This window comes from Sturnus vulgaris, chromosome 4 (assembly GCF_052056855.1).
Source record: "Sturnus vulgaris isolate bStuVul1 chromosome 4, bStuVul1.hap1, whole genome shotgun sequence".
Taxonomy (NCBI): Eukaryota; Metazoa; Chordata; class Aves; order Passeriformes; family Sturnidae; genus Sturnus; species Sturnus vulgaris.
Genome location: NC_142246.1, coordinates 68,448,199 through 68,476,194, shown reverse-complemented (window position 1 = coordinate 68,476,194; position 27,996 = coordinate 68,448,199). Strand labels below are relative to the sequence as shown.

The 27,996-nt window shown below is 40.5% G+C and overlaps 1 protein-coding gene across 3 annotated transcripts; it reads left to right on the top strand.

Annotated features, from left to right (window-relative positions):
* Positions 1-48: 48 nt before the first annotated feature.
* LARP1B (La ribonucleoprotein 1B) lies at positions 49-27,710 on the top strand. Of its 3 annotated transcripts, none has more exons than XM_088164166.1 (19): positions 49-518; positions 7,674-7,735; positions 8,454-8,513; positions 10,321-10,489; positions 11,865-12,002; positions 13,662-13,805; positions 13,898-14,066; positions 17,873-18,017; positions 18,229-18,403; positions 19,236-19,408; positions 19,575-19,946; positions 20,788-20,908; positions 21,427-21,632; positions 22,025-22,131; positions 22,584-22,738; positions 23,049-23,193; positions 23,684-23,793; positions 24,011-24,138; positions 24,344-27,710. In XM_088164166.1, exons 1-19 carry the CDS (start codon positions 296-298, stop codon positions 24,539-24,541), a joined length of 3,000 nt encoding a protein of 999 aa, XP_088020292.1. In that variant the 5' UTR covers positions 49-295; the 3' UTR covers positions 24,542-27,710. The 3 variants fall into 3 exon arrangements, with proteins under 3 accessions (XP_088020292.1, XP_014739182.2, XP_088020293.1); XM_014883696.2 differs by having other exon boundaries at positions 50-518; positions 22,581-22,738; XM_088164167.1 differs by lacking the exons at positions 49-518; positions 7,674-7,735; positions 8,454-8,513; ... (2 more) ...; positions 13,662-13,805; positions 13,898-14,066 and adding an exon at positions 14,841-15,077 and having other exon boundaries at positions 22,581-22,738.
* Positions 27,711-27,996: the final 286 nt, after the last annotated feature.

The window sequence follows — 27,996 nt, the reverse complement described above, 5'->3', positions numbered from 1 at the left end:
GCGGGCGGGGCCGGGGCAGCGCGCCCGGAGCGCCGCCCGTCCCTCCGCAGGCGGCGGCGGCGGCCCCGGCGGGTCGCGGTCGCTGTCCCTGTCCCTCGCTCCTCGCGTCGCCCCCAGCGGCAGCGAGCGGCCGCAGGGCAGCAGCGAGCCGGCGGCACTCGGCCCGGCCGGGGGGCGCTGGCAGCGGCTCCGGGGCGGGGCGGCGAGGAGAGGAGGCGGGTTCCCCTTCCCCCGCCGCGGGCTCCTCGCCTCGGCCGCCCCGGCTGCGGCCCCTCCGGCGGGCGCACGGCCGGGCATGTCCGCGGCGCAGGTGTCGGAGCGGCGGGGCTGGGGGGCGGCCCAGGAGCCCCGGCAGCCCGAGGTCGGCTCGCCCCGCGGCGAGGAGGTGGCGGAGGAGGGCGGCCGGAGCAGGGAAGCCCCGGCGCCCAAGGAGAACGCGTGGACGCGGCGCAGAGCTCGGCGGGACAGCCCTTCCCCGCCCGCGGGGCCGGACGGGCGGCTCGGACCGCAGGAGCCAGGTGCGGGGCCGGGAGCGTGTGCGCGGCGCCTTGATGGCATCGGGGGGGGTTTTGGTTTTGGGTTTTTTGTTGGGGCATTTATTTTTTGCGGGGGGAAAAGGAAAAGCGCGTGTTTGTCAGCGGCCGCGGAGCCGGGCCCGTGCGCAGCGCGGCGCGGCGGGAGCCGGGCCGGGCACGCTGGGTTTGACATACATGGGCACAGGAGGGAGCGCTCGGGGCGGGGGACACGGCTGGGGACAGGAGCGCCGGGCTGGCTGCAGGTCCCGGGGCTTGCAGTGGCCACCCCGGCCCTGCGGTGACCTCCGGCCTCCTGGCACTCGCAGAGAGGGCTGCTCGCCCACTCGTCTCGTTTAGCCTCCTTTAGAAATGCCGTTTTGCCGCAGCTCTTTTTCGGCTAATTGTGTAGCAAGGCCCTCGGAACGATCCGTTACTTGGGTTTGGCTTCCAGAGTGGGGTTGCAGAAGCTTTAAGCACTGACAAAAGCAGACAGTTCGCTCGCTGTTGGGATTTGGAGTGTTTACATAGGGAGAGTAGCCACGGGATAATTTCCTGGCCTTAAATCACTACATGTAAGATAAAGCTGCTTTATGGGTAGCACACTGACTGAACGGGCATATGGCTTTACAAAGCTGGTCGTAAAGGACCTAACTTGAAATTGCCAGGTTTTATGCTTAGGCTAGCAAAGAGTTCCTAGAAGTTTGTAGCTTCTTGGAGTATTGTTCTTGGCTGCAAGTAAACTGCTGACCTCAAAATAAATACTTCAACCAGCGCTCCCCGAGAATTTCAATCTCAGCACTTGCTCCTGAGGGCACCTGACAAACCTTTTTTGTGATCTCACAGTCACTTTTATCCTTGAATTAAACACGTACTTCCTTGACAAAGAGAAATATATAATTTACAATTTCAAGTATACAGGTCATACAAACGGACAGCACATTCCAGACCACAAAATCTCTACTTGGCTGAAGAGCAGAACTTTTGGCAACATATATACCCATCTTTATTATCTGCACTGTTTTGTTTATGTGTGCTGACGCGCTCCTAAGTACCTGTTTGTGCCAAGCTTCCAAAATCTGGCTGGCTGGGCAGTAGCTTGTGGTCTGCTTTATGCATAAAAGGGCACTTGTCACTCATCTGCCTTGATGTGGAAGAAATAACAACAGTGCTGCATCAGAAGCAGTGGGGAAATTGCTTTTGTTGTGTTAGCACCTTGTGTGCTTCACCTCTGTGAAGTTTGCTTTGCCAGCAAAGATAAAGCACATACATAGTTGTTGAATGAAGGAGGAGGCAGGAAGCAGTGCATTCATACACTGTGCACATTGTCTGCTTCATTTCATGATTTTGGAGAGCCTTATATTGCTTTTCTCCTGCAAGAAGTTGTGCTTACCATTAATGGAATTAATAATTAAACTGAGGAGTTGTACTAGGACATAATTTTCAGTGGCTAGGTGTATAACTGAGCAAATAAGGGAGTCAGTGTTGCTGGCAGTGGCACTGGTGAAGAATACACACACCAGGGTGTGTGTTTTGGTTTGGCCACCACCAGAAGCACCGTGAGGAAGCCACCATTCTTACCCTTGTAAAAGGCAAAGCAGCTGATCCTTCCTGGCTGTTTGAAGGAAGAAATTGCCATGTGCCTCCACCCGCAACAAGGGATGTATTTTGAAGAAACTAATTGCACGTTGGCAAAGCAAAATCTGTCACACTAGGCCCTTATGAATGTTGTAGTATGGAAATTAGTCATGTGAAATAATAAGTGGATGAGCAGAAATGCTACTGGGATGGAATGTAGAACTATCCGTAAAGAGGATAATAGAATGTAAAAGGATCTCACATCAAAGCAGTGGCTGGATCCTGTTAGACTTGTTGATCCTGGCATAATTTGTTAAAAGTTTCCTAAGACGTGCACCTATGGTATGTTCAGTGATAGTCACAGACTTGAGAAAATTGGCTCCAGCCTGTCATCTTTGGGCTTTCAATTTATCATAGGATTGGTTTGTGATAGAGGCATACCTGCCTCTTGTTACTGAAACAAACAGTTAATGTCACCTGATACTACCAGGAAAATATAAAATTTTGGCAGAAGAATTTGGTCCAATCGTTTTTACTACAAGGGATTATATTTTTTTTCTCAGATACCTTAGTATGTTTTAATCTTTATAGTAAACCAAACACCCAATGCAAACATATCTGAACTTTTCATGGTGTGTTTGTTACCACAGTTCAGTGTCTCTGACCAAGCATTTCATTAAACTTTGCTTTTAATCCGAATAGCTTCAGAAGCTACTTTTACATCCTCATCTGCTTTTAACTTGTGGGGAAAGACTCGTATCAGGTGTAAAATTGCTTGTGAAATTTATAGGCTTCTCTCTACTTCAGGAAGGATTGTTTCCTTGAGAGAGTGTTTAAGCTTTGAAGCACACTTCCCAGGGAGGTGTGGAGTGTCAGTCCCTGGAGGGGTTCAAGAAACCACTCAGTGCCAGGGTTTACTTGACAAGGTGGTGTTTGGTAAAAGGTTGGTCTCAATGATCTTGGGGGTCTTTTCCAACTTTAATGATTCCATGGTTCTAATCCTGGTGATCGTGGTGAGAGGGAGTGAGCTTTAACAGAGGCTACCAAGTGATGAAAGGTGCTTCTGTGATGTGCCTCCCTCCCCTTGTAGTGCCAAGCCAATGTACTGTAGTAAGTCCTCACTTCTTTAGGTTGAAACTTGAGTTTCCCATCCTCCACATAAAAAAAATTTGCCCAGTATCAAGTGGGTGAAATAATTTTATTTTAAAAGTTCTCCCACCTCTTCATCTGAAGAAACCTTCAGCACTGCCCTTTTTGTGAGGTTGCAAAAAGGGAATCTGAATGACAAGTTCTCAAGTCTTCCTGTGATTTGTATAGCTGGTATGGGTCTCTAATGATTTATTAGATGATTATTCAAAAATCATTCATGAAATTCATTAAAATATTCAGTGAAGGAAAATACTTGTGCTGCTGAAGTGGTTGAAGTGGGTTTGCCTACTAGTGTGTGCTTGAATGATGTAGTTAATTAAAATAAGTGCACACTTCATTCTTTTATTTTGTGCTTATTGTGTTATTTCTGGGCATCAAAGACTACATGTAATCTGTTTGCTATTTTGGTAGCAGAACCATTTCACTGTAGTGCTATTGTATAAATCAATTTGTTTTAGTCTGATAGCAAAACAGGTTGTAAAGGTACATTTTAGTGAAGATACACTGTGTTGCTAGGAATAGCAAACCTTAGATGAGTAAATTCATAAACAATCTGATTATCAGGTTTTTTGGGTGTATTTAAGGCAGGTGTCCTCATTAGTTCTTATGAATTCATGGAGTGTTTTAATAGCAGTGTCTAAAAATTATTCAAAGCATTAGCAGAAGTTTCAGCATTGACAATTTCCCCAACCCTAAAGGGATTTAAAACATTATCCTTACAAAGCTGCTGCCTGTATTTTAGTTGTACCTAACAGCATGTGCAATTTTGTATGGTTGTTTTTTGTCTGGGTTTTTTTTGTTTCTAAACTGGAGACCTGTTATGAAACTGAAACCCACCTCTCTGTGCTATGGCATGTGCTACATTTAACTGTGAAAACTTCGGTAGAAACTGAGTCACAGGTTGCAGTTTTCTATGAAGAAGCTAAGAAAAAAAAAGAACTGAGAAATTAAATATAAGGAAAATAAATAGCATCATGGTGAATCAATAATGTATTGTGGATTCTTCCCCTCCCCAATTCCTGGTTGCATTGAGAGATTGATGGGTTTTAAACATGAACAGGTGGAAGAGTGCAGGTGTCAACTCACTGCCTTGGTAATTGTTCAAATAGTGTGGAGATTGACAATCTAATATATTTTTTGCTATAAAACGCCAAAACTCTCGTAGGGCAGAATGTTAGGATAGTAATTAGGGTTTTTTTATTGTTTTGTAGAATTACTGCTCTAAATTTTTGCTCTGGATTTAAATTAATTATATTCTCCGAGGGATAATTTTTCTTACATTTGCAATACTTCATCTGTTAAAACAATAGATTTAAGTCTAGCTTACCTTGTTTAAAAATGGAATATACTGTCAAGTTTCAAACTGAGCATTGAAAGGAGAATATTGTACAGGTTCAACACACAGGCTCCAATTAAGTTTTGAAGAGCTGGGTGATTTTTATCTGCTCCCTGAAGTACTTCTGGTATTTATGTGATGCTGTTCCTTTACAAAAGGGAACACACATGCAGTCCAAGTAAAAATAAAGCCTGAATATTGTCTAGAAAGCCTCACAACATAAACAGTGCTTGTATCAAAAGTCAGAATGCATCCCCCCTATATGAATAGACTTTGCTTTCAGAAGAAATTGGCAATATCGTCCCTCCTTTTCCGTCAGAAAAAAAAATACTTGCTGACTATTTATTTGCAGAGCTTCAAGCCATCCTTTCTGGAGTCCTATTACTTGTGATCCTATTGTGGTTGTGATCAGGGCTATCTTGGTGATCGATTTTACCTATAAGCTTTGCTCCTCAGCCATCCAGTCTGCTTTTCCTTCTCTGTTGCCTTTGTCCCAGAGGATTGCTGCAGTGCTGGTGGTTCCAAAATTCATCTTTGAATTTTTCAGACCTGTTGCTCCATTTGTCTTGACATGCTGCACATGGCATGTTTGTACAGCCTTGTCTTTCTGCAGAAAGTACCTCCTGCTAGGATGTGGTCTTAGGAAACTTGGAAGAACCATAATAAAAATGGCTTTGGAGGCTAATTTCTGTTTACATGTGAATGCCATCTCGACTGGATGGAGTTCAGTGATTGAAAGATGATCACTGGCAATTAAACTGCCTCATCCTTCAGGCAGTTTAAGTTGATTCTTTATTTATTTCTCCCACTGTCTCAAAACTCTGAAACCCAGCAAGTAAAATTATTGAAGATCAGTATCGACACAGCATGGCACTAACAAACAGGTTCCTTGTAGCATATCACAGAATAAACCATTTTAATGCAGATGTGTTGGAATTAACAAGTGAAATAGTTCATTTGGAAGGCCTTGTTGAGTTCTGCTGAAACTAGAGATGCCATTTCGGGGTACTCAACACTGTTATGGGATATGTAAACCAAACCTCAGAGTGATGTCAAGCAGAGGGCTTTTAGCTGAACTCGTGTTCAATAGTGGCTCTAGGCCTGTTCATGACAACAGAACAGGTGTGACCTGGGTAAAACCTTTCAACGATCTCAAGTTATGTTCTTTTACTCTCACACCCTCCTTCTTGTTTTTCCTTCCCCTTTATCTTCCCTTTCATGCTTCACACTGAGGTCCAGCTCCCACGTGATAAGCCCCAGAAAGCTGGCCAGGAAAGACCTGTTAAATTTGGTTTTGAGCACGGCTCTTTTGGGAGGACAAGGAACTTTGTGGAGGTGTTTCCTTACCTGTACTTCAAGTAGGGAAGTACAGAGTGAGATGAGATCTCAAGCCCTTTGAGTTCCAAAAGGGCATCATCCACCAGGCGGTGCATTGCCTAATATTTTCTTTGTGTTTAGCTTGCAAATGCATCTTCCAAGTCTTGGATTACTCCATTCAGATAAGAAAGATTCCCTAAAACGAGTTGGGTCTCATTCTGCTCGATTCAGATAGCCTCTCCTGCCGCCTGGAATAAATTATATCCCATGACTAAGACGGTGCAGCAGCAGCGAGTCTTGCACTTCTGAGTGCCTCGCTACGCCCTGCTGACACACAGAGCAGGAGTTCTGGCAGAGCAGTCCTTCAGCAGCAATTTAAGTAAAAGTGCTGTGAGATGGAAAAAGGGCTTCAGTCAGGTAATTGGACAAAGACTTATGTTTACAGCCACTCGGTTTACCTGCACGGGTAATTGGCAGTTCTCTTGGAGAGAATTACAAATTTGTTTGCTGCTCCACCCCTGCAGTCGTTTGTCTTGTTTTGTAAAAAGGCAATTAGTTTACTACTGAGTGGCAAGTGAAAATTAAGGTTACATGGTCACTGTGTGTTTCTTAAAGATTTCAGTCTGAAGTTAATTGAGATGTGTGTTTTGTCTTTGTTTTAAAAAGCGGATCTGTAGGAGAGGCAAAAACCTGCTGGCAAATGGTGATCAGGATTCACTGAATTAGTGTCCAAGTTGTGTAAAGCATATACACGAAATTCATAATTTATGTGGCTATAAATGATATTAAAATCTAGACTGGAATGTGGAGTAAGCATTAGTTTGTGCTTCTAACGTTCGCTGTGTATTCCAGGAAGCAGACAGAGAGGCTTTCCAGAGTCACTGGGGCACAAGGGTGGGGTTCCCAGTGTGGAGACCTGATAAGGGAGATTAGTCACTGGATGTGAAAGAGATAAGGGCTGAGGAGGTGATGTTATCCCCGTATAAAATAATCCACTTGTGATTTCAGACACGTTCAGTGTTTCAAGCTTGTCTTGCATAAAACACCAAATGAGAAGTTTCAAGGAATGGTGGTGACTCCCATCTGTATGGCAAGGATAGACACTGGGAGAAGCAGGGCTTAACAGAAGAAATTAAGAGGTGGTTTCCTCTTGCTCAGGAGATCAGATGGCATCATTATTATAATGTTTAGGCTTTAACTAAACAGTATTTTTATCTTTTCACATTTTCCTTTGTTTGTTTTGTTTTTTACTTTGGCTTGATTTTGAGTTATATGGCTAAACTCTATTTGGCATTGGAGTAATTACCTCCAAAAGAAAATTACTCAAAATTTGGGAATATATAATTGTTTCTATGGATTTTTTTCCCCTTGCTTGCATAATTATAGGTTTCCTATCTTCTGTCTTATAAGTCTAGTTTTTAATAGGAGAACTAATTAAATGTGTATCAGGGGTTTCTTTGCCACTTGTTAGGTTAAAACCACCAGCATTTTGATGTAGCTTTGACCTTCTTAGTTGAAAAAATGCTTAAATACAGAGTAAGGCAGCATCTTGTACACCTGGTTTGCAAGAGGATTTGCACTTATTATGAATGTGAGTTTTCAGTGTCATGTACTATTAGTGACTTTATTAACTAAAATAAATTCATTGACTTTGATATCAAGCCCTCAGAAACAATTTGGTGTAGTATGATAGAGCATGGCAGAGTTGTTAACACACACCTGCCTTACTCATTTAAAGTGCATTTAATTCTTCACCTGAAAATGTTTTTCTTCCTTTTCAGAAGTACAAAATTCCACTAAAGTGATAAAAGCAGGAAAACCCAGGTCAAGAAAAAGCAGCAAGGTTTGTATTTTTGCCTGTAAATGTTCAGTGTGATAAATAGCTGATACTGCTCTAATAAAAAGATAGAAGGTATTTTGGAGTTCCAACCAAAAGTGTTCTGTTATGCCTTGGTAGTAGACAATTTCGATCATGAAGACAAATAAAAAAAAAGAGGGAAATTAAAATTAGGAGAGTTGCTAAATTGGTGTATGCACAAGGGATAAAGAAAAGCATTTTTGTTTAAAAAATCAGTAGGATTGCATAAAAATGTAAAGGGGTTGCAAAGAAGCAGCATCACTTGAGCAGAAGTGATGCTAGATTAGTTTTGGAAGTCCCCTTTGGATCTTATGTGATGAGTGTCCTTTATGTGCATAAAATTACCATTACAACTACAGGAGACACTGAGTCCTTTTATTGAAACATTAAATTCCTAAAATTTTGTACAGCCACCCCTTATTAAGTTGGTTAATAGCTGTCAGGGTTTTCCAAAAGCTAAAAGCCTTGAGCAGTAGATACCTTTAAATCACATATGTGTAAGACAACATTTAATCTGACAATTGTTTGATGTGAGCTCAAAACTCTTAAGCTGTGTGATTGTTTTGTCTCGTATTTCTTGTTTTGTAAAGATATTGCTACTTTCAGCAGCTCTGCTGCAGGAGGTGGTCTGGCTCTCTCATCTTTGCTGGGTTAAAAAGGGCTAAATCAAGGAAGGAATATAAACTGTTTGTCATCTTTGCAGGCCGATGATTTGGGTGATATCGCAAGCTGGCCGACCCCGAGTGAAATAGCAAACAATGAAGTAAGTGTCTTGTGTAATCCTCAGGATTATTTATTTTTTTTTTTAAACCATATTGGCTTATCTGTTTAATACTGTTCCCCCCAGAATGTGCTTTGGGTGTTGTAGGGTCTCAGTAAAGTTTTGTCAATAATTCAGGGTACTGGTGTGTGCTAAACTGTCTGTACTGATACTGGAATTTGTTAGTGGTGTGCCATGGACACGTACATTAAATAATGCCTTGTTTTTTAACTCCACTGTTTAACAAGTTTCATTTACATTTTCTGCTGTTTTCATCTGTTTATGCACAGATGAGAAGGCCTTTGGAGTTGTGAACATGCTGCCCTCTCTTGTGGCTCAGAGCACTTTGTGCTCATTGTCTGAACACAATTTAGTTATTCTTAGTTATCTTATTCCTCTGATACATTTTTCCCCTTCTGGGTTTTAAGTTAACATCTATTCTGTCAAATTATCTTCCTTTCTCTTTATCTCAAGTGATAAGTGCATAATGTATTTTAGACCTCTCTGATGCTATTTAAAACAAGAAGAGAGCACAGATGATTGCAAATGGTGGGGTGCCATTTCACTGTGCTGGAGCTCTGCAGCAGCATCCCTGTGGTGCTTTTACTGTGTTCTTGATCAGAGAAACCACAAAATTTGGGTTCAACAGCATGTATTTGTACTTGAAAATGTCCAAATTCATGTAGTGTCTGTAAAACAAAATAACATTCGGTTTATACTTAAACTTAGTTTATTTGTCTAGGGGAAGGCTTTGTGTTCAAATTAATTATGGTGCAGTACTGCAGTGTCTACTGTATGTGTTCCAGAAGGTTCAAAGCTGTCTCCACAACATAGGAAAATTCTTTCTCTTTAGCAGAAATGTCTGCAAAACTTCCCGTTTTGCAGGTAAAAATTATATCTGATGATAAAATTATTTGAGTTGGAAAGGTCCTTGAAAGGTCTTCTCGTCCAGCCCCCCCAGTGAAAGGGACATCTTCCACTTGATCAGTGAGCTTCATCCAGCATGGCCTTGAATGTTTCCCAGGATTCCCCAGGGACATCCAACCACCTCTCTGGGCAACCTGTGCCACTGTTTCACCACTCTCATCGTGACAAATTTTTCTGTACTTTGTCCGAAACTCTTATATTTTAAAGCCATTTCCCTTTGTCCTATTGCTACAGGTCCTGCTAAACAGTCTGTTCCCCTTTTGTAATCCCCCTTTAAGCATTGAAAGGCCATGATAAGGTTTCCCTGAAGCCTTCTTTTCTCCAGGCTGAACAAATCCCAGCTTGTCTTCATTGGAGAGGAGCTTCAGCTCTCTCATCATCCTTAGCCTCCCCTGGACTCTCTCCTGTAGGTCCATATTTTCATCCTGGGGACCCCAGAGCTGGAGGCAGCACTGCAGGTGAGGTCTCACCAGAGTAGAGCAGAGGGGCAGAATCCCCTCCCTCCCTCTTAGTGTTCTGTGAGCCTAGCTTTTTAAAGATAATAAGTCTGAACAGTAGATACTAGTGAGAATATTTCTTTCTTTCCTATAAAATAGATTTTCATGTCTGGAGTCATGATTGTTGTGCACACTGCCATTTTACATCATCTGTTAAAAACCAAAAACTTCCTCAATCTAAAAATTCATTTTATGCTCTTGCCATGTTAGCAGAAAATAAAACTATTTAAAAAGAGAGTTTACAAAACAAGACAGTTCTTAAAGTTCACCCTGCTGAAGAGGCTGAGAACAGGTAATAAAAAGGGAATTTTAATAGCTAAAGGAAATGTGCACCTCCTGCTATCAGCAGCTGTACTGCCAGAAATAATTACCTGTCTCTCTTGCAGTGTAAGACTGTAAGTCATAGTAAGAAGCCAACAAATAGAAGAGAAAAGGAGGAGAAATCTGATCAAAAAAGCAATAATGGAATCAAGGACAATCCGGAGGCAAAGCCAGATGGTCCAGCAGATAACACTAGTGAAGATGAAGCCCAAACTAATAACCAAAGGAAAAAAGGTGAGTTTAGGCACTGTGGATAATGCAGTAAGTCACTGTTGATACAGCTGCATCGATTGCAGTTGGCTTGATAAAACTTCTCATGATTTGCCTTTGCTGGGTGAATACAGAATATATTGGTGTCTGCATGGAAGCCTCAGCCAGGCTGCCTCCCCCAGGATTTGGAGTGTTCTGTTCAGTCTGGGGGAAAAGCAGCTTGTGTCCTATTGATGGTCCTTGGAGCTCTGATGATTTCTGGAAGATTTTGTCATGGTGTGCAAGCCATTACTGTCTCTGATATCTTTGTTTCCCTTGATAGGGAGCACTAAGTTAATTTAACTTATTATATATGTGTGTGTGTGTTACTGCACATACCAGCACTTCAGTTTTCATGCTCTGCTATTAGCTTGCACATTGCAGTGATCATTTGAAAACTAAACCAGGTTATTTGCTTCCTTTTGATCCAATCTGTTACACTAAAAATAGGAAGCAAACCTGTAGCTCATCTGGTCAGGACACTGGAATAGGCTGGAGAAGCAGCAGAAAGAGTTTCAAGATCAGCTGCTCTTTTGTCTTGCCTCCCTGCTGGTGTTTTTCCAGACCCTAAAGACCTTTGCTGTTCAGATTTATTAATCTTCCTATATACATATATGTATATATTTAAAAATCCTTTACCACTTTTAATTTTTTCAAAATATCTAAAGCAAAGCATTCCACAGGTAAAATGTGTTTTATTTCCCCCCCCATCCAGTGCAGAGAAGACATTTTATGTGGTTGCTTATATTTCTTAGCCACAAAACAATGGACCCCACAATACCAATTGCTATTCTAGTTAAATAAATTGTTAATGGATACTTTAGGCCAGCCTGCAAATAAAATAAAGCTTTGCTAGTAATTTTTGGTGCATGTGAATGAACTTTGAATATCTTGAGGTGAAAGTACAGTACCCACAGCTAAATTCTCAGGAAAACTTGTATGATTTGGGATTGGAATCTTTATTGTGGTGGTTAATTTCATATGTTACTATTTTACCTCAAAGTTTCATATACAAGTTGTGGAATTACAGAGCAAGGAATTTACTGTCTGTATTTAACAATGACATAGCTGTAAATTCTTGATCATGGAGTATCTAAAAAGCCATTAAATATAATGTTTGCCTTTATTTCTAATATTTGAAGCTTAGGTGAGTTTGCATTTCAATCTCAGAAATTCTTGTTTACTGCCTTTATTATTTAGTCATTTATAATATCTTAAAATTTCAATGTTAAGCTTCTCCCGCTTTTTAAAATTTGAAATTAACTGTTGCTAGTTTTACAAGGAAAATTCTATAGGGTCTTTTCAGGAGCTGAAACCTCAAGTATCAGTATAATTAAGAGTAATACATTAACTTTTCAAGGTAACAAGCAGAAATGGGTGCCGCTTCACTTGGACGATGTGAGGTCAGACAATCAAGACAGAGCTCGAACGAGCTCCAGATTCACGCTGGAAACAAACAAGTTAATACCTCATAACAACAGGAGGAATGAGGCAAGAAGTAAGTAGTTCTCAATCTCTGAGTCTTGCTGTTGGTGGCAAATAAAGTGTAATATCACGTGAGCTGGCAATTTATTTCGAAATTTAACTCTACCTTTAGTAGGTAAAAGCTGGTGTTTATATTTGCCAGTGACCAGCAGCATATATATTCCTCTACACCATCCTGTCCCACAATTTTACAATGCAGGAAGTTTGGAAACAATCTCAGAAGTTGTCTGCTCAGTCCTGCTCTGCTGCTATTCCCACAGCTTGTTGCTAGCAGAGCAGTTTCTTGTGGAGCTACACTTTGAACTCTGCTTTGGCAGTTCTACTGATGTTGTTTTTTCCTCTGAGCTGGACTGATTCCCTCAGCTCCCTGACCTATTTCTCAGCACAGCTATGCACAAAGCTGTACTAACACCACAACTGCTGCTGCTTCTGGTCCTCAGGTGTTGTGAACACAGCTGGTTAGGGGGCAGAAATCTTAGGCCGAGTGAAAGTTTGTTGGTCTAAGTTTTAAAATCGCAATACATATTCACAGTTTGAATGTTTGCTCATTATAATAAGAGCTGGATGCTACTGACATGGAATTTATGAAGTCATTTTAGGAACATGGATGTAAGAATTTGATCTGGATGGATAGGGGTGGGGGGAGGATTTTTACCAGTTATCACTTCCTTCAGCAGTTTTTTCTTAGGATGGTCAACTGCCTGAAAACCACACACATAAAGATAATATTCTCTATAAAATTAGGGTCTTATTCGACACGACTTGAGTGTATGAGCATACAGGTGTGATTGTAGAGGTCACTAAAAATGGTTGCTAAACCAAGATTTTTTTAATACAATTTTTAATACATATCTTTAATCAGTCCTTTGTTAAATTTAGCAGCTCTCAATTTAATCCAGTAGGAGCTGTATCCCCTGGCATTCCTGTGGTAGTCTCCCTAGCATCTGAAAGACTATCAAATTGCAACTTAGAGAAACTTCCAGCAACTTCAGTACCTGAAGGGAGCCTGCAAGGTGGAGAGAGACTATTTAAAAGGGCATGGAATGACAGGACGAGGGGGAATGGTTTTGAAATGAAAGTAAGTTTAGATTAGATATCAGGAAAAAAAACCTCCTGTTAGGGTGGTGGGGCGCTGGCACAGGTTACCCAGAGAAGCTGTGGATGCCTCATCCCTGGAAGTGTTCAAGGGCAGGTTGAATGAAGCTCTGAGCAACTTGGACTAGTGGAAGGTGTCCCTACCCATGGCAGGGGGGGCTGGAACCAGGTGGTCTTTAAGAATCCTTCCAAGCCATTCTGCAGTTCTGTGATTCCCATCTCACTCCTGTAGTGGTGGGAGTTGTCCACAGGAGGAGACTGACCTGGCACGATCATTCCTTCCTGCCCCAGGCTGATTATAGGTACTGTGACCTCTGAGCTGGCACCAGGGTGTCCAGTTGCTTCAGGAGCATTTGGCATTGACATCCAGCCCATGGATTCCCTCCGTGCTGCTGACCCCTCCTGCCTGACCCACCTCTCCTGTTCCTCTCCTGCACCTTCAGCTCTGACCACCTCAGCATGGCTGAGGCTGTGCATTGCTGGGGTCAGGCCGAGATCTCTGGTGGCAGAAGGGACTTTGGGGCAGCAGGATGTTTTATTGTGATTGAGGGCATTTTGTGGGTTTCTTCTCTTCAAGGTTGGCGTCGTGATCGCGAGAAGAGGGACGACCATGATGAGGTGTGCAGCGTCAGGAGTGAGGGCGGCAGCGTCCGAGGCTTCTCCAGAGGCAGAGGAAGGGGCAGAAGCAGAGGAAGAGGACGAGGCAGAGGAAACCCCAGCAGTATGCAAAGAAATGGCAACAAAAAATTTAAAGCCGCTTATAACGTTGTTTTCACTTTCTAATGTTATTTTGTGTTCTCTTTTGTGTTGAAGTGAACTTTGACTATTCAGTTGGTTATCAAGAACTGTATGGGGAAGGAATTGACCAAGTATTTCAGCCTGAAATTAACCCTGGTGTGATTTATTACTATGGTGATGGAACAGGAGTGCAGATGTATTCTGTGGATGAAGCACTTCTCAAGGAATATATAAAACACCAAATGTAAGTAGATTGCTTAATGTATAAATATTTTCAGAGATCTAGTTAAGATAAAATAACTAATTTCAAACAGTGTTGAATCCTTATTTTCCATGTCAAGTTGGAGATTAAGGCATTTCAGCTTAACTTTTTGAGTTAACTTTGACCATTACTAGTGTCAGCTCGAATTTATTCACTGGTGGGGTGGAAAAACTTGAGTAATGGGGAGGAGTTTTAAGGAAGCTCTTTCTGCATTTTGTGCTGTAGTCTGGCTCTAACTTGTATAACTGCTTTATTTATGGTACACAGCCCTCTTTATGTTGTCATGTAATTGAGATATGGATGTCTCTGAGCTTGTGCTTTTGAGTACTGTTGGTCTGTTTGCCTGTAAAGCTCTTCTTGGGTGATGTTTCCCCTATTTGCTCTCAATTTCACTTTGAAAAGTCTTGTTAGTTTGATGCTTTCAGTGTGTTTCACTTGAAACATGTAACTGAGAGAGTAGTTTGCAATGATACTTGATTTTTCAATAATCTGAAATGTTTACTTTCTCGTGTATACCATTAGGCAATGAGAAACCATCTGGAAGACTGATTATCACCAGGAGACAAATCAAAAAGGGCCTGGAAAGCACTAGTTCATTTTAAAGAGACAGTTTCCACCACTGGCAGATATTTCATCCTCTGTACTTGCATTTCTCTGCGATGCCTCTGTGGTGGTTTTTGATTGCCCTCGTGTTCCGTACAGCAACTTTGCTTATTTTATTCTCGCTTCTTTTGTTACAGTTGACGCAGAAAGGAAGAGAAAAGCCTCTTTAAAGGGCAGAAAGTATCTGACATGTGGCTATCAACTTCAAAACTTCTATTGCAGTCTTTTTTTGCTCTTGCTGCCAGGCCCCTATGAGACCTGACAGTGGACATGTACCCCCAAGTCAGGATAATCGGCCTTCACTGTCCTCAGACAAGTGGGGGAGGAGCACAGCCACTCCACTGTTGGCCAGATTTCTGGGCATGCAGTGTAGAATCCAGACCTCCTAAGGTAGGACATGACGATGTCCCCCTCTGCTGAGAAAAATGTCAGTTACAGCACTGGTCACATCTGACTTCTGGGTATATTTGTATTCCCTTGTGGCACCGAGAGGTTGGCAGGTGTTGGTAGAAGATTTGGCATGGCTGGATAACCACAGCCATTGGTTGCTTGCCTGGTGTGAACTCCGAAGGCATTTGGTTATGGAGTTTGCTTTCCATGAGAGGGAGATTCCTGAGCAGATTTAGAACAGAACTTCATTAGTTTTATTCTCCCTATACAGAAAAAAAACCAAAAAACCAAAAAAAACCAACCCAAACAAACACGTTTTTATTTATTCCCTTCTTTTATCACATTAATAATGCTGGGAAAAGAACTTTATTCATCAATTACCTATTATTAGCCTCTAAATTAGGGTGGCTTTGCCTGCCTTTCATAATTTAGCTATAAAATATTAAAGTGACTCTGCCAAAGAAGGATGTATATACAGAATAAACGTACACAAAATCGTTGTCTGAGTTCCTATTGGAGTCCAAGATAAATCAGGATATATTAAAGAAGTGAGATTGAATCCTAGTGGATGAATAGATTTTTAAAGTTTACCAGCTTAATAGAAAAAAATCTTAGACACTGTCCAACTGAGTGGATGTGTAATTACAGGAAGAATCACATTGTTATCAAGCAGTTTATGCTTGCCCCAAGAACCAGCTTGATGTACAAGAGAGTAATATTTGTATTGCATACAAAAATATCATCTATGTTTTTAATCTCAGGCTGAAGTTGTCAGCCTGAAAAGTTTCAGTGCTTAGCAGCTCCTCATTCTGCAACATGCAGCAGAACTCTGTTTAAAAAGTCCTCTTGCTTTAGAAAATAAACAAATAAAAGTTCAAGAATAAGGAAAGGGGCTCTGAGGAATAGGAGAAAAGCTGCAGGGGGTGTATGTGTTTAGGTTTGTCCCTCTACTTGGAGCAAACTTGTGCATTGTCTTCATTTATCATTAATGGTCTTTCACATTCCTTTTTCTAGAATGATGGACATCAAGTGAGGCAGTTTGAGTCAAGTTCAGTCATTGTCCATTTCTGCTTGTGGAATTTTTAACTAGGCGAATCGTTACAGGATTTTACCTTTACTGTATGACTGTAAAGGTAACACTAGTAAAATGTTGGTATATGGCATTTGTGCTTGCTTATCTTCTAGACTGGGAGGGGAAAAGGAATGTAGCAGCTCAGAACAGTAGACAGGATATTCTTGAAATAAATTATCTCTTTGTGCCCAGTTGCTTCACTGATCGTACTCAGCTCTGAGTAAGAGCATAATTCTCCAAAAGCCTTGTTCTCTCCTCTGTTTGCTTTGATTTAATAGCAGTGTTTCCATTTGTCCTGTCTTGTCCAGCATTGAGACTTTACATTCATTCTGTCTTGGGACTGAGTGTTGGTCAGAGCACGGTGCTGATACTGCCAAGGTCTCAGGGTTGATCCCTGCATGGGCCTTTCCCTTGGGAGCTGGACTCGAGGATCCTCGGGGGTCCCTTCCAGCTCACAATATTCTGTGTGTGTGATTCCATGTGTTTCATAGAGCCAGATTTTGCTTCAAATTTCTTCAGCTACGAGAAATTAGAGAAAGAAATGGTATCAAGGTGCTGCTTGGGTCAATGATGGCATCAGAGTGCCATGCTCTTGGAGACTTTGGCCTTGATCCCAGCTTCAGTGGACAGACTTGTTTTATTCTTTGTTGAAAGTAGAATGATCTTTATTTACATTTGCATGTGCAGCTTTTTCCTCAGCATTTTAATATTATCTCATTTTCTTTTTGCCCTACCTCTATTTTTGTCATAGAATTTTAACTGCTTTCCATTAAGTCTTTCCCTGCTTGTGTTTTTCTGAATGTGATGAGTTAGTATTCCTTGGATGTACTGTGCAAAATCATGGTATGATGTGTAAGCTCTATGAAAGGCCTAGATTTCAGTTGTCATGTAAATTGAGGGGATTGTCCATTCTTTTTCATAGGACATTTTCTCATTCTCTTGCTCTGTGTGACAGATCATGATTTGAATCCCTTACTTTTTGTCTTCACTAAGTATAAAACATCTTGACACCCAGATTATTTCCTAGAGCAGCTTCATTATTGAAAATTTGTCTTTCTGCTGTTTGTCCCTCGTCTCTGTGGTATTACCAGATTCCTGGAATGTCCTTGTCCTTCAACATCATCTACTCTTTAAGACTTTTTTTCCTCCATGAACTCTTGTGCCTTTTTGGTACAGTTTCATGCCAACTACAACATTACTGGTTTTGTTTTCTCATCCTCCTACGAGCATGCTTGATGATTCAGGGTATATATCTGTGCCTCAATACTCAGATAGGATACTTAAGCCTTCTAATGCACTGGAAACTGGGACAATAAAAGATGCAGTTCAGGATGAACTGGTTACTGCTGTGTAGGACATAACTTATGCTCTGACTGTAAGCAGTTCTTGGCCTTCATCTCCATGGAGGCCAAGGCAATGTTGTTTCCTTCTGTCCATGTAAGTAACGAGGGAGGGGGTGGGTGAAGGAAAACTGGAGTGTAGTTTTTGGTTGTGCAAATGTAACAAGGCTTTGTTTTTTACCCCTCTGTGCTGTACTGAGTCATAAGTCTGTCAACCTGTCAAGCATGCTTGCTGCTCTCGGGGTCTTCTGCTGAAGAATGGTTTTGTTGATGTCAAAATACATATTTTTTTTATGGAAGACTTTAACAAGGAGTCTAGGTTTCTGCTTTAGGATTTTCTTTAACTGTAGAATAAGCTCAGGTTTGTATGTTTCCTTCTGCAGTGAGTATTATTTCAGCACAGAAAATTTAGAGAGAGACTTCTTTCTGAGGAGGAAGATGGACCAACAAGGATTTTTGCCTGTGTCACTGATTGCCAGTTTCCGTCGCATGCAAGCTCTGACTACGAATGCTGCACTCATTTTGGAGGTAAAATCATTCAGAAGAATGTATTTGAAAAGTTGCTTGGCTAATTCTGTGCTTTCATAGCTTCAGAGCTATGAAGTTAAGAAAAACTTTTGTTTGCAATGACAAGGATTCAGTAAAGAGGCTATAAGTGGCCAAGTTGGCCACATTTGATAACCAATGTGTTTTGGGTTTTTTCTTTTTTTGTTAATGTTATCATATGCTTGTCACACAGGCTCTAAAGGACAGTACAGAAGTTGAAACTGTGGATCAGAAACTAAGAAAAAGGGTTGACCCAGAAAAGTGGCCAATTCCAGGTCCTCCTCCATGCAACCTGCCTCCAACTGACTTTTCTCAGCTCATCAATTGTCCAGAATTCATACCAGGCCAAACTTTTGGCTCACATACTGGTAAAGGATTTATTTTACAGAAACATAAGTTTAAGGCTGTCTGTCTAGCTTAGGAAATTTGCCTCCTGATACTGATTTCATAATAGAAGTTGTACTTTTGGTAATGGTTTATTCAGCTGCTCTGCCTGCCAGCCTTGCACTTGCCAAGTCATGTGGCTGATGTGAAGTAGATAAAAAGTCTCTTGTGTGTTATGGCTGTGACCATTCTCCAGAATATAGAATGGTGGATTACAGTCCTGTGGAACTAGTAATAGTAATCCTAAACTAGTCCTAAAATCCTAAACTAGTCCTAAAATCCTTAACTAGTCCTAAAATCTGCTTCATTTTTGTGGCAGCTGAAATTTCGCTCTTTATTTGGGGCATCTTGGTTTTGGATGAGAAACTCATTCACATTTTTAATAGGGAGATGCATTTGTTTGCTGACAACCCTTGGCAAGGGAATCTTGTCCTAAAATGTTGGCTGAAATTCAATGGGAAGAATGAAGATGGAGTTAGGCACCCATCCACAGAGCTAGAGAATGACACAGAGAAAACACAATCCTAATGATGCTGGGGTTTTTTTATCCTCAACAACACGTAATGTCTCATAGGCTATGAAGAAACTTTCCATGGAAATAAATTCTTAAAATGGTTTTATTCTGAAATGTTGAGTGACCTGTGAAAAACTTTCTGTTAAAAATGAAAAATTCTTTGATCAGCATTATGTTTATCCAGAGAGGTAGAAAAATGGTAGCTGTGGTTAAAATAAAGACCAGTTAAACAATTGTAAAACAAGCAAAATAGAAGCAAAGCAATCCACAACAGGAACTGAACTACTGTTTTCTACTGCTAGAGTCTGCACCAAGTTCTCCAAGAGTGGGAAGCCCTCTGAGTCCAAAGGAAAACGCTGAATCAAATAGTTTTCAGGCAATGTCTAAAGGACTGTCTACAAGTTTGCCTGATTTGGACTCTGAACCTTGGATAGAAGTGAAGAAGAGGCATCGTGCATCCACTGTCAAGCTAAAGGTAAAATCAAAACCTTTGTGTTATGTTTAAATAAACAAATGCAAAACCAACTTTGAGGTTACACTGTAAACCAAGGTTTAAACATCTTAACATATGTGATGCTTGAGAATGCAATCAATTTTGGAAAATCATTATCTAATTCAACTATAAAACTTTTCCAACTTAGGAGACTGTTCCTGTCCCTGATCAAACAACAGATCAACACCAGCCACCCCCACCTCTGGAGGAACAAGAACAGGAAGAACTTGAATTTTTGTTTGATGAAGAGATGGAACAAAATCAGTGTCAGAAGAATAAATTTACTGATTGGTCAGATAGCGATTCTGATTATGAAATTGATGATCAGGATGTAAACAAGATTTTAATTGTAACACAGACACCACCATATGTGAAAAAACATCCCTGTGGAGACCGTGCTGGAAACCGTGTGTGCCGTGCAAAAATTACATCAGAACTTGCTAAAGTCATTAATGATGGCTTGTACTACTACGAACAGGATTTGTGGATGGATCAGAGTGAAAATGATGCCATGATGAAGGTAATTCTCTTGAATTTTTGACTTGAAAACCATGCCTCTCCAGTTTCCAAATTAATTTCAGCCTTCTGCCACGTAGCTGTAAAATGCTACAGGAAAGAGACAGTAATTTGCAGGTCTGTTGAATTGTCTTTACAGTTGAAAGCAAACTCTCATTTTTCATGCCACAGACTTGACCAAAAACACTGAATGAATATTTTTTGTAACATTTTGGAGATGGTTCGACTTTTCCAATGTTTTTTTGTTCAATGAGTAGCTTGTTTCATAACAACTGCAAACCCCTACCCAGAGGGGAAAGGGTGTCAGAGATGAGGAGAGGGAAGTAATACAGTCATTTTAAAGCAGTTTTATATTAAGCTTCTGTTTGCCTTGCAGTTTGTTAGAACAATAGTCAGAATGGAGTTACCTAAACACTGAGTGGTGAGGGAAAGGGGCTTGCTTCATCTGTGCACAAAGAGGGGCAAGTAGACAAATGGACAAATGGAGCATGTCTGTGCAAAAGCAAGATGACAAAGGTGGAAATGGTTGTTGAGAATAAGAGCAAGAAATAAAGGTAGAATTTAGAATACGGATTAGAATGGACCAAGAAAACCAGTAAACATGAAGAAGGCAGTGAGAAATAGCAAGCTGCAAGAGAGAATATTTCCTTTTTTGTTGCTGTTACGGACTTGACAATGATTTCATAAGATTTTTCACGCACAGCATGCACGTGTCTCACCTGAGACAGGTGTGTGGGTACTTGTGTGTCAGTTCTGGCTTATTTTCTTTTCATTAAATGCATCTGTCTCTCAGGATGGTATCTATTACCCTACTTTGCATTTACAATTTGCTTTCTCTAATTCAGCAAGAGATTGAGAACTTTAAGAAGCTAAACCTCATTAATAAGGATGAATTTATTAGTCTTGCACCCGAAACTGCTGATCCAACCCAAGAAGTTCCTCCAAGACCTCCAGGGTTACAGAAAGGTAAGTGTGACAGTATTTGTTTTTTAGAGTCTCTGTAATAAAGAACAAATCTGTAGATGTTTTGACTCTTTCTGCCTGTGCAGTATTTTAATTTTGGTTCAGTCAGCAGTCTGAGGGGGCTTTTTCTTTGCTAATTTTTCAAGTTGTCAACTGCTCATGGATAGTGTGGTTTCAGTTGAGTAACAAGAAGCTGGCACTTGTTCTGCTTTGTTGTCACTCTCCACCAGCACCAGGTGCTCTTTGTGTGACTTGGAATTTACAATGTGTAAAGTTAAACCCAAGCTGTGAAACATTTTATAGATTTTTTTAATGGGATACAGGGATGGAAGGAAATGAGATTAGAAGAATTTACTGCTTGTATCATACCATTACTGAGCAGTCATAACGTCCAAATCTTATCTCTTGTGGTATTTCTGATTCAGTGGTACTATTAACATTTACTGGGTTACATGCTAATAGCATCTCTAAAGCAGCTCAGTAAAACCACCTCACTCTCTCCTTCCTGCCTCCACATTTAGCAGAGGAGCTGGCCTGTCATTTCCTGAGTACTGAATTACCTCCAACAGCAGGAATGGCTCGGTCACTGCCAACAGCAGTCCCAGATTCCCCCCGCTTCCACCCTGGCTTCATCCCACGAACACCTCGCACCCCAAGGCTCCAGGATCCCAACAAAACACCCAGGTTCTACCCTGTTGTTAAAGAAGCACGATCCTTTGATGTAAAGGTAAATGGAAAAACACATTTTAAAAAAAACCCCGAAACAGCAAAAGCCTATAAAACTCATGTGTGTGCATACAGTTTAACAAGAATTAAAAGGCAAAAAATTAAATGCTTGTACTCCTATTGCTTAGCTCCAAAATATTTACTATGTTCACTTTTTTATTTCTATTAAATGCTTTTCAAGTCTTCTTCCTTGAAAGTCTTTACTAAAAGAAGTGTAGTGCTTAAGATTTTTTGATTAGTTACATAAGACAAATCTTCAGGTTATGAAACTGTGATCTTGTGACTTTATAACTTGTTAAATAACAGAATAGAAAACTTGCAGATCTCTGTTTTAAAAGGGAGAGAATGAGTGAAGTCAAATGAAGGAAATAAATCCTTCATTTACTTTCTTAGACTCCAAGAAAAAGAAAAACGCGCCACAGTACGAATCCTCCTTTAGAATGCCATGTTGGTTGGGTGATGGATTCCAGAGACCACAGGCCAAGAACTTCCTCTGTGAGGTAAATGCTGTTGCTGTTATTCAAAATTTCTTTGCAGGTAATTCTCACTACTAATGGAGTAACAGGCTGTAAAAGGCAATTCATAAATACAATGGAAGCAAGAAAAGAACGATCGAGAAAGACAAAAATATGGAATACAGAGTGTCTGGAAACAAGCTAGGCAGATTGGTGTTCACAGTGTTGTTTGATCCCTGATACAGCAGCAGTAATGTTACTTGAGGCACTTCAGTGGTCATTTAAAATCAAGCAGGACAGTCATGTTTAATTATCACAGTCCAAAACGGTTTTATTTTTGATATATTAGCACAAACCCACATGCACTGCAACAGTCCCCAGGTGACCGTACTCCAGCTCTTGCTGAGGTCAGGGTGGGTGCAAACTGATGCTGCAGAAAAAAGCTCTGTTCATAGGGCAGAAATATCTTGTTTTTTTTTTTTTTTTTTCTCCAGCAGTTCCAATGCCTCACCTTCAGAAGGAGCTCCACTGGCAGGTTATGGCTGTACTCCAAATTCTCTTCCCAAATTCCAGCACCCATCTCACGAACTGTTAAAGGAAAATGGCTTTACTCAGCAGGTGTACCACAAATACCGGCGGAGGTGTTTAACAGGTAAGCTGCTCCATGCACCTCCTCAAATCTTTAGAAGCTTCCAGGTGTTGTCTGACATCAGTTTTCTTCCCATTGTTCCTCATCCTTAATTTTTCTTGGGAAAGGCAAGCAAAATTTGTTTGGTTCCTCTGTTTTAGGAACCCTGCTTTCCATTTAACTTTACATTCCCTGACAAAAAAATCACCCTCAAATTTGAACTGAAGTTACCAGAAGATCCGGTGTGTTTTTCACTAAAGGCAAGACACCTTAAAATATTCTGGTGAAAAATTAAAATAGTGGTTTTGTTCTGCCCTTTCTTTTTTTCTTCCAGAGAGGAAACGGTTGGGAATTGGCCAGTCCCAAGAAATGAACACACTTTTTCGTTTCTGGTCCTTTTTTCTGAGAGATCACTTCAATAAGAAAATGTATGAAGAATTCAAACAGCTTGCTCTAGAGGATGCAAAAGAACACTACAGGTATTTTTTCCTAAGGCCTTACCATTCCTTTTAATGACTGTGAAGTTTACAAACATCTGCAGTGAACATTTTTAGTACTGCCTTTGACTTTTTGTAGATCTTTAAAGAATAGCAGGGTGTATAAGTTATTTTAATAGGAAAAATCAGTATATAATTGTGCTTTGCAGACGAATAGCTGACTGTGCAGCATTTCCTGATCTGTAATCAGTTCTGAATTCTACAAAATCCTCTGACTTGTTGACCATGACGAGTCAGTTCTGTACTAACACTCCTCAGATTCTTCCTTCTGTAGGTCAAGACAATCTCATTTGACTTGTTTAAATTGGTTCTTGTCTTACAAAAATACCAGAAAAATGACCAAAAAGGAAATTGTCACTGCCCTTCAGTTCCTGGATGTAATTCCTTTCCTTCCACCCAATTCCCCCACCTCTATTCCTCTGAGCCAAAGAGACAAAGTGGATTTTTTTTGTACTTCTCTGTTCTGTTCCAGGTACGGCTTGGAATGCTTGTTCAGATTTTATAGCTATGGCCTGGAAAAGAAATTCAGGAAGGAAATATTCGAGGATTTCCAGCAAGAAACAAAGAGGGACTATGAAGCTGGTAATTATCACGGGCGTGCCACTGCTCACACTGTGGTGACATTAGTTGAAGATAATTCCAATTCCTTGGCACTGACTTGTTAACTAACCAAGAACACTTTCTATTCATATTCGTTTTCTCTTCAGTTCTCTTAAAAATATAGTTACCAGTGCATAATTAAGTTTATAATTAAATTTGACCTTTGTAAGGCAGTAAAATTATCTTTTTCTGTTACTAGGTCAGCTGTATGGACTGGAAAAATTTTGGGCTTACCTAAAATACTCTCAGCACAAGACTCCAGCTGTTGACCCCAAACTACAAGAATACCTGAGTAAATTTAAGAGACTGGAGGACTTCAGGGTGGATGTAAGTTTCAATGCCTATTTTAAATAATATTTTGTGTACTAATATTTTCACTGCAAGGTAATCTGAGAGCAGTACTTGATTTCATGAAAAGGCAGCCTGATAAATTCTAAGGGCATAATCTTTTCAGTCCTCCAAGTCTGTGGAGAGGCAAAAATACCTGACTTTACAGCAAAACAGCCAACAGGTTGCCCATGTTTATTTTCAGCCTCCTCTTGGTGAAGAATCTGGCAGGAGGAGACCAGGTGAGGATTCAGGTCATCGCAGACATCAGTCCAACTCTTCTAAAACACTTTCCACCACCAAAGCTGCTGCTGCCTGTCAGGCCCAGGTGCTGGGAAGCATTTCCTGTGGGAATACCGTGCAAGCTACAAAATCTATAGAAAGTGATGTACCAGAAAAATAGACTTGGGATGAGCTTGTGCCCTCGAGAATCAACTTTGGCATCACTCCCCTAATCTGGAGATCTTCAAGGCGACGCAATCTCTACTACGTGATTAAAAATGTATGGAAAGACAAAGGATGGGATTCTTTTTTTCACAGGATATAGTTCCAAAACACTTGCCCTAGGAGAGTTGCTCTTGGTTATGGGATCATTGGAAGGATGCTAGGGAAGATTCTTTGGCTTCAGTATTGCTTTCCTCAAGCTTTTGTTTACAAAGAACTGCATTCCTTGCATATGCAAAAAATACTTCGAGGGATGCCTTACATTTCAGCTCAGATTTCTTTAAAAAAGGTATGATATAAACCCATGTTATTTACTGTGCTTTCCTTACCCATATTTCCCCATTATTTGTATTTTACCAAAGCAAAGAAAGATTACATTATATGTAGATTATTAAATGGAAAGGAAGGATCTATGTGACTGGTTTGCTTTCAAGGCTAACTATCAAAAAATTTGTTTTTCTGCAAAAGCACACTCGAGAACATGCAGCTGTACATGAAAACTGCATTTCTGGATTCTATTTAAAGATATAGTTTCTATTTTTTTCAGGGTCTCCATAGTTAGTATTTAATTAAGTATGGAGTTTGAGTGGACATAACTGGGATAGTTTTGCAGGTATTTCCTTCAGTGCTGGTTCTTTAATAACTCAAGCAACAGAAAACTACAGGGGAAAATGGAGCTTTTGATTTAATAGTGTCTTAAATTAACATTCAGTATCTACAGTTTGTGCAGATTGTTAAAATAGCCAACTATTCATACTCTGGGCTTGAGAGGTGTCTTCATTTGAATTCTCTTATGATTATGAAGTCTAGCAGGAGAGGCATAATTATGAAATTTTTTTCTCCATATATCAAGTAATAATTAGTTTGGAGGGAAAGAAAGTATTCCTTGTAAATTTTAATTTTTATTTGCTTTGTTTTGCAATATCTGAATGAAGTTCTGCTTAAATTGTGCTCGCTAAACCTAAATGATTTCAAACAGGTCTAAAGACAATTTCACTGAATGTAAGTTATTCAAATACAAATCCATTTTTGTAGCTGAAAGAGGGGGATGTTTATAACCTGTCATGTCTTATTAACTTCATTACTTTGTTTTTAAAGATGCAAGAAGAACCAAGTGAATTAACTTCCCTTCCAGGGGTAGGTGAGAGGAATTCAAGCTTTTTGTTAGTTAACTGCAGAATTACTTCAGGTAACTTTTAAAGTTATAAAAGTGATGTCTAGCACAGATGCCTTAAACTGACTGCACAGCCATGGATGGAGCTTTAAACTAGCAGCTCTCAGAGGTTATAATGAATTTGTTAATTTTTCAGTCATTGTCCTGTGAATCCCACTGAAACAAATGATGGATGTTTGCATTGAAAGGAGTGGATGGTAGCAGTGACTTTCCCCACAGTTTACACCATTTCAGCACAAAATCCAGCCTTTTGTCAGTGGCCTGTTCTAAATAAATTTAAATGAACACATACCAAGATTTGAAGTAAATATCCTATAAATATGCTGAAGTGACACATCTCAATCCTGTGTTTGATCCATGCCTTTTGCTACCCATGAAAATGATGCGAATGTAAATTTGGATTGAAATTGTATATACAAGTAATAAATTTAAGATATTTCAATTTTTCATTGGAAAATGTGCAGATTAAGCTTACAGTGTGTGTAATTTTGTGATATCTTGAAAAATTTTATAAAAACAACAAAAAACCCTAATAGTGTTGTATATCAAGTTTTTTCCCTCCAAAAGTGTGAAGATAAACAACTTGAAAGACTGTAAAGGCTGTAGATTTGCATTGGAATTTCTGCTGCACTGAGGTGTTAGGGAAACCCAGCCTGGTAAAGGTGGAAATGCTTCTTGGAAGGCAAGCCAGCTTTCTTCAGAAGAAGAATCAAAAGAAGAATATTGATTTATTTTTGTCATATGATTGGATATTTGTCAAAAATACAGTTTTTGAATTATAATCATGGGGCAAGGAGAGTGACTACTTCACCTGCTGGCCTCTAGAGCTGCTCAGTGTCCCTTTAGTGGGGTGGACAAAAACATCATTGAAGTCCATCCACAGCTCTGGCTGCCTCTCAGGAATGCCCCTTTCACTTTCCATGGGCTTGAATCTTCTCTCTCTTCCCTTGCAGACAGTGGAAAAAACAATCCTTGCATTGCTGAAGGTTTCACTGTTCTGGCTTCATCCCCTCTCAGTAATTGATGGGCCTTGGTGCAGGGCCATAACTCTGAATATGACAGTTGTGTACCAAACATCCCTTCCCATGCCTTTTAGATCCATTTATTCCAACCTCAACCATGTCTTAAGATTGTTTGTGTTCTAATAGTGGTCTATGACTGACCACTTTGCAAGTCTTAGACCTCGTTTAAAAATTCTCCCGTGTGCTTGCTGAAGAATTTCTAGGTTTGTCTTTATTTCTTCTGTTGATAAATAACCATACAAACACTTCAAAACCGTTACCCTAAACCAGATTTTTGTCATGCTCAAAATACTGGATTTTTAACAGCTTTTTAAAACGAAAGATTCAGGCTGGCTATTCCTCCTGGAGACCAGATAATGTTTTCCTACACTGAGCAGCAGCAGCCTGTCTGTGTTTTAACAGGGACTTGGATTTCTGTGGGAGAGAAAGCATTAGAATGGATGGAAAACAGTTTGTATTCATGGCAGCCTCCACGCTGCAGCCTTTGCTTCAGGCACTGCTGAGATGACAAACGACACTCCCTGGGCTCCAGGCTGAGAGGACACTTAAGAGTAGCCAAGGATCTCTTCCTGACAAATCCTACAGCTCTGTCAGGCTTGATCTGTCACCTCAAGAGCTTTCTTCAGCCTCTGTGCTTTTGGGACTTCAGGTAAACAACCCTTCACCTGCATTTCAGCCAACCCTGGCACGTAGGTTCTGTCAAAGCAAGCTTAAACCCAACCTGTGAGCACCTGTTAAGAACATTCACCTTTAACCATAAATTAGAAGCCAGGAGAAGGATTTGCTTTCCATCTGTAAGCAAGTCTGCAAGGCCAGAGTTACATTATTATTCATGTTAAGGGGGAAAGGAATAAATAGGCAAATCTTTTGTATTATTCCATACAGGGGAATAGTACTTCTTCCTAGAGGAAATAAAGCCTCACAAACTCTTACAGTATTGTCAAACAGAATATTGTCAGAGACTCAACCAAAGCCTATGAAAGGTTTAGCTGCTCCCTGCCCTTTACAGCAAAGACAGTAAAATCAAACTGATTTTCCAGGAAGAAAAAAAAAAGTTAGAAAATAGCTCAGAACTGAGATATTTAAAGTGAAACAACAGCCATAGCAGAGTGCCAAACTGATTTTATATGCTGTGTTCAACTCTGAATGATAGAAAATTTAAGCCTCAGTCAAGGAAAAGTAGATCTATAGCTCAATAAAAAGATACAAACAAGTACA

Excerpts from the sequence above, each read along its gene's own strand:
- LARP1B (XM_014883696.2), top strand. The coding sequence starts at position 296 with ATGTCCGCGGCGCAGGTGTCGGAGCGGCGGGGCTGGGGGGCGGCCCAG. Across the intron at positions 19,947-20,787 it reads AAAATGATGCCATGATGAAG|CAAGAGATTGAGAACTTTAA; the intron begins GTAATTCTCTTG and ends TCTCTAATTCAG. Across the intron at positions 23,194-23,683 it reads GATGCAAAAGAACACTACAG|GTACGGCTTGGAATGCTTGT; the intron begins GTATTTTTTCCT and ends GTTCTGTTCCAG.